General features: G+C 37.0%; 1 protein-coding gene across 3 annotated transcripts in view; it reads right to left on the bottom strand.

The window, feature by feature from the left end:
• The window catches only part of KIF21A (kinesin family member 21A), a 160712-nt gene that overhangs the window by 71083 nt on the left and 72648 nt on the right, over positions 1 to 16981 (bottom strand). For all 3 annotated transcript variants that reach the window (XM_024750862.1, XM_024750861.1, XM_024750860.1), the window contains exons 2-6: positions 4555 to 4777; positions 4242 to 4424; positions 2730 to 2879; positions 1207 to 1341; positions 544 to 711 (exon numbers count right to left, since the gene is read on the bottom strand). In XM_024750862.1, the coding sequence (XP_024606630.1) occupies positions 544 to 711; positions 1207 to 1341; positions 2730 to 2879; positions 4242 to 4424; positions 4555 to 4777 (859 nt within the window). The remainder of the gene's footprint in view (positions 1 to 543; positions 712 to 1206; positions 1342 to 2729; positions 2880 to 4241; positions 4425 to 4554; positions 4778 to 16981) is intronic.

A 16981-nucleotide genomic window follows, 5' to 3' on the forward strand; every position in this document is an offset into this window, starting at 1 on the left:
CATATAATAGAAGCAAAAATATAAAAACCCCAAAAAAAAAAAAAAAAAAAAAAACACCACTAGATGGCATGGTATTAAAGTTAATTCCTAATACAATCTAGAAAAGTTCTCATTTTGAAACAATCATTACTAAAAAACATTTGATTGTAATTTCCAAAATAAAGTCTATCACATAATGTTAGCAAAAAAGCTACTTTGAAAGTCATCCCATAAAATGTTTAATATTAAAACAGTAAGTTTGTGAGAAGAATTTTAAAATCATTTCTATTATATATATGCATAGATTATTTTATGCACACATCATAAAATTTAATCCAACTAAAATTTTACACATGAAGAAAATTTGCAATGTGAAAAGGAGAAAAATGCTGACAGTCTGAGGAGATCAAAATTCAATGCATTACTCCTAAATTTACAGCAACTTTCATTTCTCAGCTCAGTGCATGAAGGATTTCCACTTGGGTATTATGTATTACAAAAGGGAAAAGGACAATAAAATAGCCCTGTTATATTCTCAGCACAAAGCCTTAGTCTTAGTCTTACAAGTCCACAGTTGATGGAAATGCCTTCTTTTGCCCTCTCGCCTGTAGCTCCAGTACGCTTCAGTCTTTCTGATCCTGCCAGATCAACAAAATGGAACTTTGCAGTCAGAGTTTCAAATTCATTCATCTGTGATGATTCAGAAATCACCTTATTATCAGTTGCACTTTCCTGCAATTGAGGAAGATAATTGGAAATATTTTATTAATATGACACTAAATATCCTTCAATCCCACCTTGCCCTCAGTATACATATAGCCAAGTATAGGCATGTGGCCAAATAAATATAAGTACAAAAATGCCTGCTGCAATTAGAAGTTTAGACAAAGTTAGGTCAAAGAAGGTCAAAACCTAACTTATCAACTGAAGCTTTGCCTGTGTTGAAGAGAAACTTGTAGCATATAGCCCTCAAAAGCAAAGGGTCCCAAGTAATGACATCCATTACCATATGGCCACAACATACTTTCTGGCTATTGCAGACATATATGTTCAATTTTTAATTTTACATGGTTGGCCAGCTTTAGCTTAAACAAGATCAGGGACATCTCAATTGGAAAAGGAATGATTAAACAAACTAAACTTGGCATAAATGTTCTCTTTGAATATTTTCATGGATTTTACAGAAATGAAACATGAAATCTTAAAAAATTAGAACCAATAACTCACAGCATCTATTTGGGGACACATTCTGGTTTGACACAAGTGAATGGTAAAAATGGCATGTGAACGAGAGCTCTGAACATTCATTTGGGTACTAGCAGTGGTCCGGGATAAAGCACCCAGCTTCAAACACTGCATCATCTAGAAAAGGGAAAGAAAGAGGGGTTTTACTTGAATGATACTTAGACTAGGTCCATATAATCAGAAATCTGAGCTACTGGTTAAAATCCACCATATTAAAGGATGTGAAAGATAGATTTTCTTCTTCTTCTTCTTATTTTTTTGCGGTACACGGGCCTCTCACTGTTGTGGCCTCTCCCGTTGCGGAGCACAGGCTCCAGACGCGCAGGCTCAGCGGCCATGGCTCACGGGCCTAGCCGCTCCACAGCATGTGGGATCTTCCTGGACCGGGGCATGAACCTGTGTCCCCTGCATCAGCAGGCGGACTCTCAACCACTGAGCCACCAGGGAAGCCCTCTTATTATTTTATTTACTGGCACTTTTTGAGCTGAATTTCTCAGTATAACAGTTTTTTTTGTTGTTGTTGTTGTTTTAATAGGAGAAAATACTGAGATTCAACCGTTTGCCATTCGCTGACATTTGCAGCTTCTATTTCAAAACTATTACAGTAGAACACTTCGGAACAAACTAAGCAATAACTGGAATTACTCAGGCTCTTCTGTATCTTATTTTTTGTAACTTTTTTTGTTTTGTTTTGTTTTGCGGTACGCGGGCCTCTTACTGCTGTGGCCCCTCCCACTGCAGGGCACAGGCTCCGGACGCGCAGGCCCAGCGGCCATGGCTCACGGGCCCAGCCGTTCCACGACACGTGGGATCCTCCCGAACCAGGGAACGAACCCGCGCCCCCTGCATCGGCAGGCGGACCCTCAACCACTGTGCCACCGGGGAAGCCCTGTAACTTTTTATTTTTTTGGCCACTCCACGTGGCTTGCAGATCTCTGTTCCCTGACCAGGGATTGAACCCACCGCCATGGCAGTGAAAGTGTGGAGGCCTAACCACTGGCCTCACAGGGAACTCCCCATTGTAACTTTTCTTAAGTCTCTCTTTAGGAGCCATGATACAGGCCTACGTATGTTACAGCAAAAAGTACAAAAGGGCTGTGGCCTCATCCTTCACTTAAAATTATCTAACCCTCTTTTTCTAGGTGTGAAAGAAAACTGTACATACAATGCCTTAAATTCTTTTGATGTTACAATAAATGCACTGACTTTATCATAACTGTTACATTTTTAATAATAAAATCCTGGTAAAAAATGAAGAAGATTTTAACTCCATGTTACACTCAAGGATACAAATTTCATATGATGAGCAGCAGAGCTGACTATTAAATAAAGCCAAACACGCTCTATTTTTTTTCCTGTGGCTGTGCCGTGCAGCTTGCGGGATCTTAGTTCCCCAACAAGGGATGGAACCCATGCCCTCTGCAGTGGAAGTGTGGAGCCCTAACCCCTGGACCACTAGGGAATTTCCCAAACACGCTCTATTTTAACTACAACATAAATGTCACCTCGGATTCTGTAATCACTGTACGTGTTGTGACGCCCACGGTATAAATTCCTCCAGCTGAATCTTCATGAATCCTTATATTTGATTTTTTATTTTTTGCATCAATATCACGAGTGGTATCAAATAAGTCAAGAACCTCTTCGTTATACAGCTAACAAAAAGAAATATTATAAGTTTAATGTTAGCAGAAATTGCCTCATGGATGTAATAACACATATTGCATGTTATCTTTCAAACATATCTTAAAAGTTCTGCCAAATACATATATTTCTTCAAAATAAAACATAAAATGATCACAAATACAAACAAATACCAGATTTCTTTACAAGAGTAAGAACAGTAAAAGACCTAATCATGACTAATGAGTTAAAGACTAGCTAAAATCATCCACTAATCCTTTGCAAGAGATATATAGATATAAATACAAGCAAATACTAAAAAAATATGTATCAAATGTAAACAAATCCTAAGCTTAGGGAAGTTCTTAATAATTTTTACTACTTGAACTAAAAATATATTTTCTTTTGCCCTACAACCCTTCTTAGTGTACCTAAAAATAAATAGTATTTTTGCAAGGTCAGCAATGTAGTTTCTGTATCAATAGAGGCTGACAAAATTGTGCTACCACTTTAGAAGAGGATACATACAACTATTTTTCTATCAATATGCTTAAAGTCACAATGCCTAATAACATTTGGAGGGAGAAGGGGAAGACTGAAGACACCATTTCTTTCCTTTTTCCATCACTAGTTACCTTTCTTTTGGTAGAAACACATAATTATATTCTTGGTTTTTACTAAATTGGAATGTCCATTAAAACCAGCAGTAAGATAACTGATGTTAATTTGAATTAAGTTTTCTATTTTGTGCTATATAATGCTGAATAAAATGTTTCATCGATTATCAAAATGATTAGCTCTGGTGATCGAGATTACAATTAGACTAGAACACTCTTTGGACCAAGTATACAGAATTATAATGGCACTGTCCACCCAAGTGTAACATTGCTCAAATCCTAGATGTCCTCTTACTGGTATGTCCCTCCCACCAGCCTAGACTGCCCTAAACCCAACCTTTGCACATTGCATCAAAACATCTGCCTATCCTTGTAGGAATACCAGCTTCTGCCACCAGATTAGTGCTACAGCATCAATCCTATTATTCCTCACAATCTCCCCCTCCCTTTTGGTCTCAGTCACTGTGTTCCCAGTACTTTGTGAGCCTGCCTACATTACCACAGTAATTCTCAGATAAAAAATCTGAAATAAACAATATTAATTGTTTTATTCTGTGGACACTGGTCAAATGTTTATAATCTTAAATGCCAACAAGTAAGGAATACTTATAACCTATTATCTCTTGTTGCTATCGCCTATAACCTAACGCTAATTTAGTCAACATTTACTGAACACTATATGCCAAGCACTAAAATGGAAGCGGGAGTATAAAATCATAGGGCTATGGTCTTAAGAATAAGATTTAAAGGAAACTAATGACACAATTAGACTATTACCTCTAAGAATTGGGCATTCACTTTAAAATCTGGAGGAGGAAGTCCATTTTTAATGGAAGTGTGTTTTTTTTCTTCGATACTCTTGAAAAGGTGTTTAACAGCACGAGAAATAATACCCTGTTCTTCCTCAATGATGTTAACATCAAATCCTGTTCCCATTGTGTATGTTTTGCCAGCTCCAGTCTGAATAAAAGAACAGAGAAAAATGAATGCTTGATCTTAATAACATAATCTCAAGTGACAGAAGTGAAAGTGCAATTGAATTGACACTTCTGTAAAGTTACAGCTTCTATGAAAATAATTTGGTACTTACTTGTCCATAAGCAAAAACTGTAGCATTATATCCTTCAAAACAACCTTCAATTAGTTTTTCTATACACTGAGTGTAGATCTGCTCTTGCTGGGAGTCAATGTCAAACACATAATCAAAAGTGAAAGCTTTATCTTTGCCTAGGAAGACCTGAGGTTCTCCCGGTGTGACAGATGTACAAATATGGCAACCTTCAATCCTTTCTTTGGCAAGCTGTGGCCTTATTCTGTGAGAAAAAAATCAGGAAAAAATAAAATAAAATAAGACAAAATAAATGGAAAAAAACTGAAGAAGTAGGATTTTGAAATTCTTAGCAAATCTTTTAAAATCACTAATGAAATCTAGTACTTACTCCTTGAGTTGAAAAGTTTAAATAAGTTAAATTATACTGTCAATTTCAATATGAGTTACTTAATCCCCCCAAAATAATCATGAACAAGAGTAAAATTAATCTTAAAATTAAATATTTTTGTGGGTGAATACCTTTCCTCAACTCTATAAAAGACTCAGTTAAATAAATTAAACTACCAAAATGCTATTTGTTGTTATCTTTATTTTAGATTTCTTCTCTTTATTTCCAGACAGGATGATATCCAAAAATGAGAAATTAAGTACATGGTATTTATCTTGATATCCTTGACTCACCTTTTTTGCAAACTCTTCACTAATGGTTCCCAAACTTATTTGACCATAACCTTCTGTTAGCTTAACATGTGTAAGCATAATCACACAACATACAATATGAATGAATATATATATATTCATTTGTAAATGTATGCATGTACTATATTGATTTGTCATATATTATGACATACACAAAAGCAGAATTGTGAAAATAAAGAAATTAAAAATAAAAACAGGGGTTTCCCTGGTGGCGCAGTGGTTGAGAATCTGCCTGCTAATGCAGGGGACACGGGTTCAAGCCCTGGTCTCGGAGGATCCCACATGCCGCGGAGCAACTAGGCTGGTGAACCACAACTACTGAGCCTGTGCGTCTGGAGCCTGTGCTCCGCAACAAGAGAGGCCACGATAGTGAGAGGCCCATGCACTGCGATGAAGAGTGGCCCCCGCTTGCCACACTAGAGAAAGCCCTCGCACAGAAACGAAGACTCAACACAGCAAAAATAAATAAATTAATTAATAAACTCCTACCCCCAACATCTGCTTAAAAAAAAACATTAAAAAAAAAAAAACAAATAAAACTTCTAATATTTTCTCTCCAAAACCACTGAATCATCATTTACATCTCCTAGGGTGTCCTTTGTCCACTTGGAAGACCACAGCACTATACCTGCCCTACACCCAACCCTCATCTACTTCAGATTCTAGGACCTTCCTCTTTTGCCTTATCTTCCTGATTTCAAGGCCTGTTTTTCAAAGAAGGAAAGTAAATATGGTGATATGTTACTAACAGAACAAAGCAAAATCTGGCCCTATTCTACTCACTCCATAAGCAGGACCATCCTAGACCTACACGTCACTGACTTAACGGTACTTAGGTTTTTTAGAGGTTTCTATTTGCCATGGAGAAGGAGAAGCAGTTTAGGGAAGAAAGTAAAGACAACCAGTAATGGAAAATATAAAACGATACAGAGAGAAAATAGAAAGGATTTTAAAGGGATCTTATTTTCTGAGATACAGAAACAGAGATCTATAGAAGTGGAACAAGTTCATCTATTTGTTAGAGATAAAGCTAAGCCTAAGTCCAGATCACCCGAGTTTTAACCCTTGCCAGTTCTTCAGGGTGGAAGGTCAATGGAAGGATAGGAAAGGCAATACTGAGAAGTGACTGAATTTCTGTAACCCTGGTTACCTTAAACAGCATTCTGTACTAGCAAAGAAGTGTTAAGTAAAGAATATATTTATTTATGCAATTTTCCCTTCTTCTGTGATAATGATGTTTTTCTTCCACAAAGTCTTCAACTTCATTTATTTGTTTTAATGGAATGCAATAATCAATGTGGAGCTGGCTAGGTACTACACTACGGAAAGAGTGATGAAGTGGCCTTTAGGAGACTTGGATTCTACTACTTCTCTCACTCCACAGATATCATGTGGCCTTCTCTCAGAGCTCCAATTTCCTCACCTATTGACAGAAACTATCATTTCCAAGGTTCCTTTCAGATCTAACGCTGAGAGAAGAACACTATATTACAAAATGGGAAGAGAAAAATAATATTTATATACTGTTATAAAGATAAAATTATAACAAGTAAAACAAATGGGTTTCTTACAAGAAGCTACATCCATGGACTATAAAAACAGCCCCATGGTAGTAAGCACCTTTGGCTTTCTGGCTCCACATTTTCTTGATGAGTGGTCTTTCTCAAAGTTAATATTCCCTTCTTTCCAATCTTCCCTTCTCCTGTCTCACTTCATCCATTCATGGGAATAAAAATCATAAATCCATCCTCCTCAGGAGAGTCATGGGGAGAAAACCAAATCCACCATCCTCCTTGGAAGAATCACCATCCTGTCTGTTGGCAAGCTAGAAACAAGAGAGTCAACCTCAGTTATTCCCTCTCCCTATTCCATCCACCTAATCTATCTCTAAGAACTATTAATTATCTTGGAAATAGCTCATCATTTTCCTTCTTTCCTCATCAATAACATACTAATCAAGCCACCATTATCTCTTACTTGGATTATTGTAAAAGTCTCATCATCAGTCAACCTGCATCAAATCTTGCCCCCACCAATCTGTTCCACAGATTGCAATATCAGTGATACTTGTAAAATATGAAGTTGATCACTACCTTGCCTAAAACCCTTTAGTATATCCTTAAATTGCTCTACAATCTCCTCTTGCCATGCTCCATCTTTGCATCAAAGGACTTTAGTTAGTGATGGTGGTGGTGGTGATGGTTTATTTTTAACAAGTTTCACTAACAAAGTGTGCTCTCTCTAGCCTCTATGCCTTCAAATACGCTTTCTCTTCTCCTGGACACTCTTCCTTCTCAATTCGCAACTCCTTTTCCAGCCTGAACATCTCATGTTTTCGACCTCTGTTTAGATTTCACTCCTTTCAGAAGCTCTCACCTAACCCTTTGCATTCCACCATAAAGTCATATCTGAGCCCAGGCTGTTCTGTCTCCTGAAAGCTACCTCATTTACACCAGGATTCTGCTCTCTCCCTGATTTACAGCTGCACTGTGAAGTTTAATAAATTCCATGTAATAATAAAGAAAAACATAAAAACAACTATCTAAATGAAAATGACAACTGTTTGAAATCAGTGCCTCACTAATTTTAAGTAAATGATTATAACCATGGGCTATTAAAATACTAAGCTAATTTATTTGGCTATTAAAATACTTCTAATTTAATTTCTACATAGAGAATAAGTACTATTTGAATTGCAGATGTGACAGCCAATTTTAGAATGCCAATGTCACTCAGAACTTAATCTCCTAACTTCTAAGGAGGAGTGCATTTGAAAGACAGGTGATATGCAATCACACCATCTGCATGGGTGGGGAGACAAACTGGCTTTAAAAACCAACAAGATGGGTGGAACCCTTTTCTACTGGATGCAGGCAAGGGCAATTTCCCAGCAGGACTAAGAAATTCCCACCTAGGAGGGGATGGTCTCTGGCACATGCAGATAACTGGAAGCTGACTACACTTCGAAGTTTAGAGACATATTCACAGTCTCAATTCCCCTTCAAAAATTCAGATTTTAAACTCTCCAAATCCTTAAATTTATACTAAAATCAAGAATTCTCAGATGAAGTCTTAACCCAAGCCAATTAACCTGCTTTAATGATGTAAAGAGTTTGAAATTTACATAGTTACAAACTTCAATTTATAAACTATAATTTGATGTTATATATAGACAAAATATAACAACCTCCAGGGAAAAAGAAGACTAAAACTAAAATCTGACATTTATTACTTTAAAAATTTAGAAATATCTTCTTAGTATTTTTATATAAAAATAAGACCATTAAACATACTCATCTAATCCCAACACTAAGAAATAATGAGGTTAACATTTCAGTTAACACTAAGATATAGTAACAGGCTTTTAAAAATGTGTAATCATACAACTAGATATATTTGAAAGTACTTCTTAAAGAAAAAGAATTATGCATAAAACTTATGTCGTAAATATTTAGGATAAGATATTCTAATATTACACAGCAGTATTATATTATAAAAGCCAATAACAATGTGGGTTCTATCTACAATAGTAATTTGCTAATGGAGATGGGTTTTTTAAAAATGTTACAATGGAAGTGAATGTAGGTAGGATGAGGCTGTTATGGAAAATAGTGACAGTTCCACTAGATAATGTGATTTTTTCCTTAGCATAAGGTATGTAACCTTTTATCCTTTGTGGGCCATTGACCAATAGGGTGGGATCTGAAAGGGAAAACCCATGAAGGGTCATACAGAAATAAATGTAATTTGTTATAACTAGTTTGAGAAGGTTGAAGGTTTGAAACAGAATATGATACAAACTGTCAATTATTCAGATTTAAGATAAAAGGACATGAACAAATGTTGTATCCATTTGCTGAATCTTTCCATCAGCAGAAAGCAGCCATTTTACTTCTGTTCTCACACTCTACTGAAACTGCTTAGACAGAAGGCACCAATGACCTTTTTATTTCCAAATACAATGGACCCTTTTCAGTCTTCATCCTACCTGACACATTTGATCCTATTTACAACTTGTAGGGGAGGAAAAAACTTCTTCCCTTTATTCTTCTAGATTCTCCTGTTTGGGACCTTGTTAATTAGATTGACAAGGCAGATTAACAAAATAAAAACAAGTTTATTAACGTGCATACCAGGCATACACATGGGAATATTCAGTGATGAGTAAATGAAAGAGTGGTTACAAACTTGGATTTATATAGCATCTTAACAAAAAGAAGAAGGACTTTGAGTTTCTAGGACAGCAAATTGTGGGAATATAAATATATGTAGGAACTAATGGAAGATAGGGGCTAATTAAGTAAGGTTTGTTGTGTAGGATACTTTCATGCAGTCTCTGGTAATTAACTTCTGTCCTTCCTGGTAGAGAACAGAGGCAGAATACCTTTACAAAAGCTATGGGCCTTTAGGCAAATATCTGCTTCTTTTAATTGCCTTCAGCTCAAAACAATCCTTACATCAAATTGGCATATTATGGGGTGGCATTTTCTGCTACCCTTCAAATACTGTATTTCTCAGCAGTTGGCTTTTGTGACATTTATTTCTCAGCAGTTGGCTTTTGTGACATTCCTTTTTTCTTCTTTTTAACTGATTCTGATTTCTGAACTCACCTTTTCCTCTTATACCTCATATACCAAGTTGCCTTAAAATGTCAGTGTTTCCCCCCAAAAATGTCCAGAGTATTTAGCATGGTATCTAAGATTTTCCTAATTTGGATTCTGCCTGCAATTCCACTCTCAAATCTAGTTACACTCAGCTACATCAAACCACTGATCATTTCCTGATCAACTTATATACTTTCATTCACCATGCCAATGTACGTGGTTCTCTCTCTGCTTGGAATGCTGGACTTCCACTTCTCGCATAGAAACTTCATTGTAATTCTTCAAGACCTAGCTCAAATATCTGTACATTTATAAAGCTGTCCCTTCCCCCCCACCAACTTGAATTAATCTATGCAATTTGTACAAGATTTTAGAATAATAGATATCAAATCGAATTCTTATTGAACACTAGTATATGAATTATTTGAGGACTGAGAATATATCTTATTCAATCATAAAAGTAATTCAACAAATGTTACTGACTGACTCCTATAGACTGCTCTAGTTAAAGGGGAGTAACAATCCAATACTGGGTGTGTGATTATCACAATAATCTAACTTTTGCCCCATCACCTTACTTTGTTACTAGAAACTTGATCCTGAGCAACCATTTAACAATTTTATGTCTTAATTTTCTACTCTATAAAATAAATATAGGAGCCTGGATTTAATATTCCTTAAGTTCTTTCGAACCTCAAACTCTATTTTAATTATTCCCTTAGGAAAAGCAAAACCCTGACTTAAAAGAGGTATTAATAAACAACCTTTTTCTTCTGTCACACCTTATATCCACCATTAATTACACCACTCATCCACATTTCCTTATAGTTCCTATTATTCTCTCCAGTTTTTATAGCCAATGTTACTGTGGCCATAGGGACAAGGAACTTCCTTTATGAAAACATTATTATGGCTCTTTGCAGTGCCAGTATCTAGTGAAGACTAGAGGAGAGTCTGAGACTAAGACCAGTAAGTTTCCTTAAACTGGGCCCTGTTATCTATTCTCTGCCTTCATAATAACTATACCTGGATTTAGTAACTGAGTATATCAAATAAGCTACGAGGACTAGTTGCAAGATGTCCTGGAGAAGACAGAAAAATAAGATAAGTATATCTGGGGGAAAAGGGCTTCCTTTTCAGCTAGAATTTAAGTCTGATACAGTAAAACTATATTTAAGGTCTAATTCTGCCACATATTATTGGAAGAAGCATCCCACCATGAGACCTGAGCATCCCTGTACATCCTTGCTGAGTATGCCAAGAATGCAAAACCCCGACTACTCTTTTCATGGATCACTTCTCAAGGTTGCATTTGCAGCAAGCAACCTTTAGGGATAGTGTCTTCCACCTGACCAAGAGCTGGCTTGCTTCAGCAAAGCAATGGAAACAGTGAATAAACAATAAAAACAATGAATCCCCAAGTCCAGTGTTTCTTTTTTTTTCTTACAGTTTCATTGAGATATAAATGCCATACAGCACTGTATAGAAGTTTAAGTTGTACAGTATAATGATTTGACTTACATACATCATGAAATGATAACCACAATAGTTCAGTGAACTTCCATCATCTCATATAGATACTAAAGATATATCAATAGATATTAAATAAAAAATATATTTTTTTCCATGTGATGAGAAGGTTGGTGTTTCTTGATATGTCACTGCTTGCACAGCAACCATGTAATAGTTCTACCTGCATTGCCTACTTTGGATTAAGGGGGCGGGGATGGGGAAGCAGTTCAAATCAACAGGAGACTCATGATGCTTACTGTACTGTGAGTAATAAAAGTCCTTTGCCTCCAACTCAGGAGTCCTGTGTCTTCTGCCACTACACATGAAACAGTGAAAGACTAGCTTGTTAACTTGTAAATAGGGTAAAATCTCAGACTCTGCACAGGTCTTAACACATACTGTGACCTTTGGCAAGTCACTCTTTTAGCCTGTTTCCTTATCTATCAGATGGTAACAGTCACTACATCCACATCACAGAATCTTGAATAAATCAGATAATGTGTGGCAATGAAAGCCAATATAGGTATAAAGTGTTGTCGTTGTTGTTGCCGTTGCTGTTATACCACCACTTGAAAATTCTCCAAGTCAGTTCCTTCATAAGGCACATTAATATCTTAAATCCTTCTGGGCCTTCCAGCATGTTAAATAATCATGATTTACTCTTTGTCTTTCCAAACTATTGTCATATCTTTCAAAATACCCTTTGGGCATGCTGAGTTTTTAGAACAATTAAATGTAAAACTGTTATGTCAGAAATAGAAGTATAATACAACACTGAACATTACCTAGATATATGTGTACATATACATACAAATATATATACACATTGCTATGCAGAGATAATCAAGCTGAATAATGTTGTACCTCCATTTGCAATGAAAAGTCATAATCCCAAAGTTAACCCTTTTATAGTAATAAATAATCAAGCCTCATTACCCTGCTATTCCTATCAGCACAGAATACAATAGAAGCCAAAATGGGAATTTTTATTCTTTCAACAATTTTATCATTTTTACTATCTCCATATAGCCAGTAAGGAAATTTCATTCAGAATGGAAAAGAACTGAGTTAACAGGTTCTTTTAAAAAGCAGAATTAAATTGTTATGGCATATTTTGTCCTCATACTATACTAAATTTGATTAAATGCTAGTGATGAGAATTTTGACTAATAACTAATCAATTACTTGTAGTTACTGAAGTGATGTTGCTTTAAGGAAAATAAATAAATGCATATAAATACAATTTATAACCTCCCAGGACTTGTGCAGACACCCATAATTTTTTTAATTAGAAAAGTAGCACTAATATCATTCATTAACCTAAGTACAAAGATTCATGCAATCCAACCTATATTTCTAAATTAAACACATGCAGTTTTGTTTGTTTTACCAGACTTTTTCATATACCCTCATCTCTCCTATCTCTCTGTTTCCTGTTTTATTAAAAGCATCACAAGACATAGCCTTTCTTTTGCTAGGGGATTGGTCAAGTTATTTTTATTTTTCCCTACAAACAAAAAAAGAATAAGACACAAAATATCTTCCTTTTTGCAGTTGGTCATTGCTAATCTCTTGCCCTTTTAGACATCGCTGTCCTTAATCTACAATTTCATAAACATGACAAAATTTTCCATTACCTAAATGTCTTTGTAAACTGTCTCTTCTTTTTTTGCTTGAGTTATTCTGATCTCATCCCCACATGATTGTGGTAGTTTTCTAGTTTACTCAATAATCTGACCTGATTCCCACTTTGTGTGGCTCTTTCACCTACAGCTATCTGTAACTAGCACACTTGGCACCTTGTTAACACCTTTGTTCTTCTTACAGGACACCAATAAATCTGTTCCCTGAACAGATCTTTTGCCTTTCTTTATCTCATTTGTCAGTAGATGACCATTATACTGGACAATACATATTATTATTCAACTTCATCTTAAAGTTAATTATATCATACTAATTTCCTCCCTTCCATTTCTTAAAAGTTAGGGCACTTTGTCACCATAAATAAGTGGCTGAAATTTCTATCCCTTGTTTGATTCTCTCCTAGTTCATTCCAGTTAGTAGACACACATTAAGAATCTGCACTACTTTAACCCTCTACCTTCTATTCTAGAAGAGAAATCCTGACATGCTAGAGGAACTTGCTAGACCATTTGTGGCCTTGCTGAATTATTTTCCTAAAAGATCAGGCACTGCATAAATAATATGTAACACAAGTCCACAAAAAGAAATTCCCCCAAGTGGATCTTTAATTACAATGATGGTTGATGGGAAGAAACATATTTCTTCAAAACATTCAAGAAAGAAACACAACTAGCTGCTGGACAATCATCAACAGGAAGACACTGGAACTCACCAAAAACGATACCCCACATCCAAAAACAAAGGAGAAGCCACAATGAGATGGTAGGAGGGGCGCAATCACAGTAAAATCAAATCCCGTAACTGCTGGGTGGGTGACTAACAGACTGGAGAACACTTATACCACAGTAGTCCACCCACTGGAGTGAAGGTTCTGAGCCCCATGTCAGGCTTCCCAACCAGGGGGTCCAGCAACAGGAGGAGGAATTCCTAGAGAATCAGACTTTGAAGGCTAGTGGGATTTGATTCCAGGACTTCGACAGGACTGGGGAAAACAGAGACTCCACTCTTGGAGGGCACACACAAAGTAGTGTGTGCATCGGGACCTAGGGGAAGGAGCAGTGACCCCAGGGGAGACTGAACCAGACCTACCTGCTAGTGTTGGAGGGTATCCTGCAGGGGGCGGGGGGGGTGGCGGCTGTGGCTCACCATGGGGGAAAGGACACTGTCAGCAGAAGTTCTGGGAAGTACTCTTTGGCGTGAGCCCTCCCAGAGTCTGCCATTACTCTCACCAAAGAGCCCAAGTAGGCTCCAGTGTTGGGTCTCCTCAGGCCAAACAACCAACAGGGAGGGAACTCAGCCCCACCCATCAGCAGTCAAGCAGATTGAAGTTTTACTGAGCTCTGCCCACGAGAGCAATAGTCAGTTCTACCCACCATCAGACCCTCCCACCAGGAAACTTGCACAAGCCTCTTAGAAAGCCTCATCCACCAGACGGCAGAGAGCAGAAGTAAGAACTACAATCCTGCAGCCTGTGGAAAAAAAAAAAAAACATATTCACAGAAAGATAGACAAGATGAAAAGGCAGAGGGCTATGTACCAGATGAAGGAACAAGGTAAAACTCCAGAAAACAACTAAATGAAGTGGAGATAGGCAACCTTCCAGAAAAAGAATTCAGAATAATGATAGTGAAGATGATCCAGGACTTCGGAAAAACAAGGGAGGCAAGGATCGAGAAGATCCAAGAAATGTTTAACAAAGACCTAGAAGAATTAAAGGACAAACAAACAGAGATGAACAATATTATAACTGAAATGAAAACTACACTAGAAGGAAACAATAGCAGAATAACTGAAGCAGAAGAACGGATAAGTGACCTGGAAAACAGAATGGTGGAATTCACTGCTGTGGAACAAAATAAAGAAAAAAGAACGAAAAGAAATGAAGACAGCCTAGGAGACCTCTGGGACAACATTAAAGGCAACAACATTTGCTTTATACGGGTCCCAGAAGGAGAAGAGAGAGAAAGGATCCGAGAAAAGATTTGAAGAGATTATAGTCGAAAACTTCCCTAACATGGGAAAGGAAATAGCCACCCAAGTCCAGGAAGTGGAGAGAGCCCAATACAGGATAAACCCAAGGAGAAACATGCCGAAACACATAGTAATCAAACTGGCAAAAATCAAAGACAAAGAAAAAGTATTAAAAGCAGCAATGGAGGGCTTCCCTGGTGGCGCAGTGGTTGAGAGTCCGCCTGCAGATGCAGGGGACACGGGTTCGTGCCCCGGTCTGGGAAGATCCCACATGCCGTGAAGCGGCTGGGCCCATGAGCCATGGCCGCTGAGCCTGCACATCCGGAGCCTGTGCTCCGCAACGGAAGAGGCCACAACAGTGAGAGGCCCGTGTACTGCAAAAAAAAAAAAAAAGCAGCAATGGAAAAATGACAAAAAACATACAAGAGAACTCCCATAAGGTTAATAGCTGATTTCTCAGCAAAAACTCTACAAGCCAGAAGGGACTGGCATGATATACTTAAAGTGAGGAAAGGGAAGAACCTACAACCAAGATTACTCTACCCGACATCTCATTCAGATTTGACGGAGAAAGCAAAAGCTTTACCGACAAGCAAAAGCTAAGAGAAGTCACCACCACCAAACCAGCTCTACAACAAATGCTAAAGGAACTGCTCTAAGTGGGAAACACAAGAGAAGAAACAAACCTACAAAAACAAACCCAAAACAATTTAGAAAATGGTCATAGGAACATACATATACAAATTACCTTAAATGTGAATGGATTAAATGCTCCAACCAAAAGACACAGCCTTGCTGAAAGGATACAAAAATAAGACCCATATACATGCTGTCTACAAGAGACCAACTTCAGACCTAGGGACACATACAGACTGAAGGTGAGGGCATGGGAAAAGATATTCCATGCAAAAGGAAATCAAAAGAAAGCTGGAGTAGTAATATTCATATCAGATAAAATAAGACTTTAAAATAACCAATGTTATAAGAGACAAGGAAGGACACTACATAATGATCAAGGGATCAATCCAAGAAGAAGATATAACAATTATAAATATATATGCACCCAACATAGGAGCACCTCAATACATAAGGCAACTGCTAACAGGTATAAAAGAGGAAATCGACAGTAACAAAAATAGTGGGGGACTTTAGCATCTCCCTTACACCAAAGGACAGATCATCCAAACAGAAAATTAATAAGGAAACACAAGCTTTAAATGACACAATAGACCAGATAGCTTTAATTGATATTTATAGGACATTCCACACCAAAACAGCAGATTACACTTTCTTCTCAAGTGCTCATGGAACATTCTCCAGGATAAATCACTACTTGGGTCACAAATCAAGCCTCACGAAATTTAATAAAATTGAAATCATATCAAGCATCTTTTCTGACCACAACGCTATGAAATTAGAAATCAATTACAGTGAGAAAAAACATAAAAAACACAAACACATGGAGGCTAAACAATATGTTACTATATAACCAAGAGATCACTGAAGAAATCCAAGAGGAAATCAAAAAATACCTAGAGACAAATGACAATGAAAACACGATGATTCAAAACCTATGGGATGCAGGAAAAGCAGTTCTAAGAGGGAAGTTTATAGCTATACAAGCCTACCTAAGAAAGAAGAAAAATCTCAAATAAACAATCTAACCTTACACCTAAAGGAACTAGAGAAAGAAGAACAAACAAAACCCAAAGTTAGCAGAAGGAAAGAAATCATAAAGATCAGAGCAGAAATAAATGAAATAGAAACAAAGAAAACAATAGCAAAGATCAATAAAACTAAAAGCTGGTTCTTTGAGAAGATAAACACAATTGATAAACCATTAGCCAGACTCATCAAGAAAAAGAGGGAGATGACTCAAATCAATAAAATTAGAAATGAAAAAGGAGAAGTTACAATGGACACCACAGAAATACAAAGCATCATAAGAGACTACTACAGGCAACTCTATGCCAATAAAATGGACAACCTGGAAGAAATGGACAAATTCTTAGAAAGGTATAACTTTCCAAGACTGA

Source organism: Neophocaena asiaeorientalis, unplaced genomic scaffold (assembly GCF_003031525.2).
Source record: "Neophocaena asiaeorientalis asiaeorientalis breed wild unplaced genomic scaffold, Neophocaena_asiaeorientalis_V1.1 scaffold641, whole genome shotgun sequence".
In the NCBI taxonomy this organism is placed as follows: domain Eukaryota; kingdom Metazoa; phylum Chordata; class Mammalia; order Artiodactyla; family Phocoenidae; genus Neophocaena; species Neophocaena asiaeorientalis.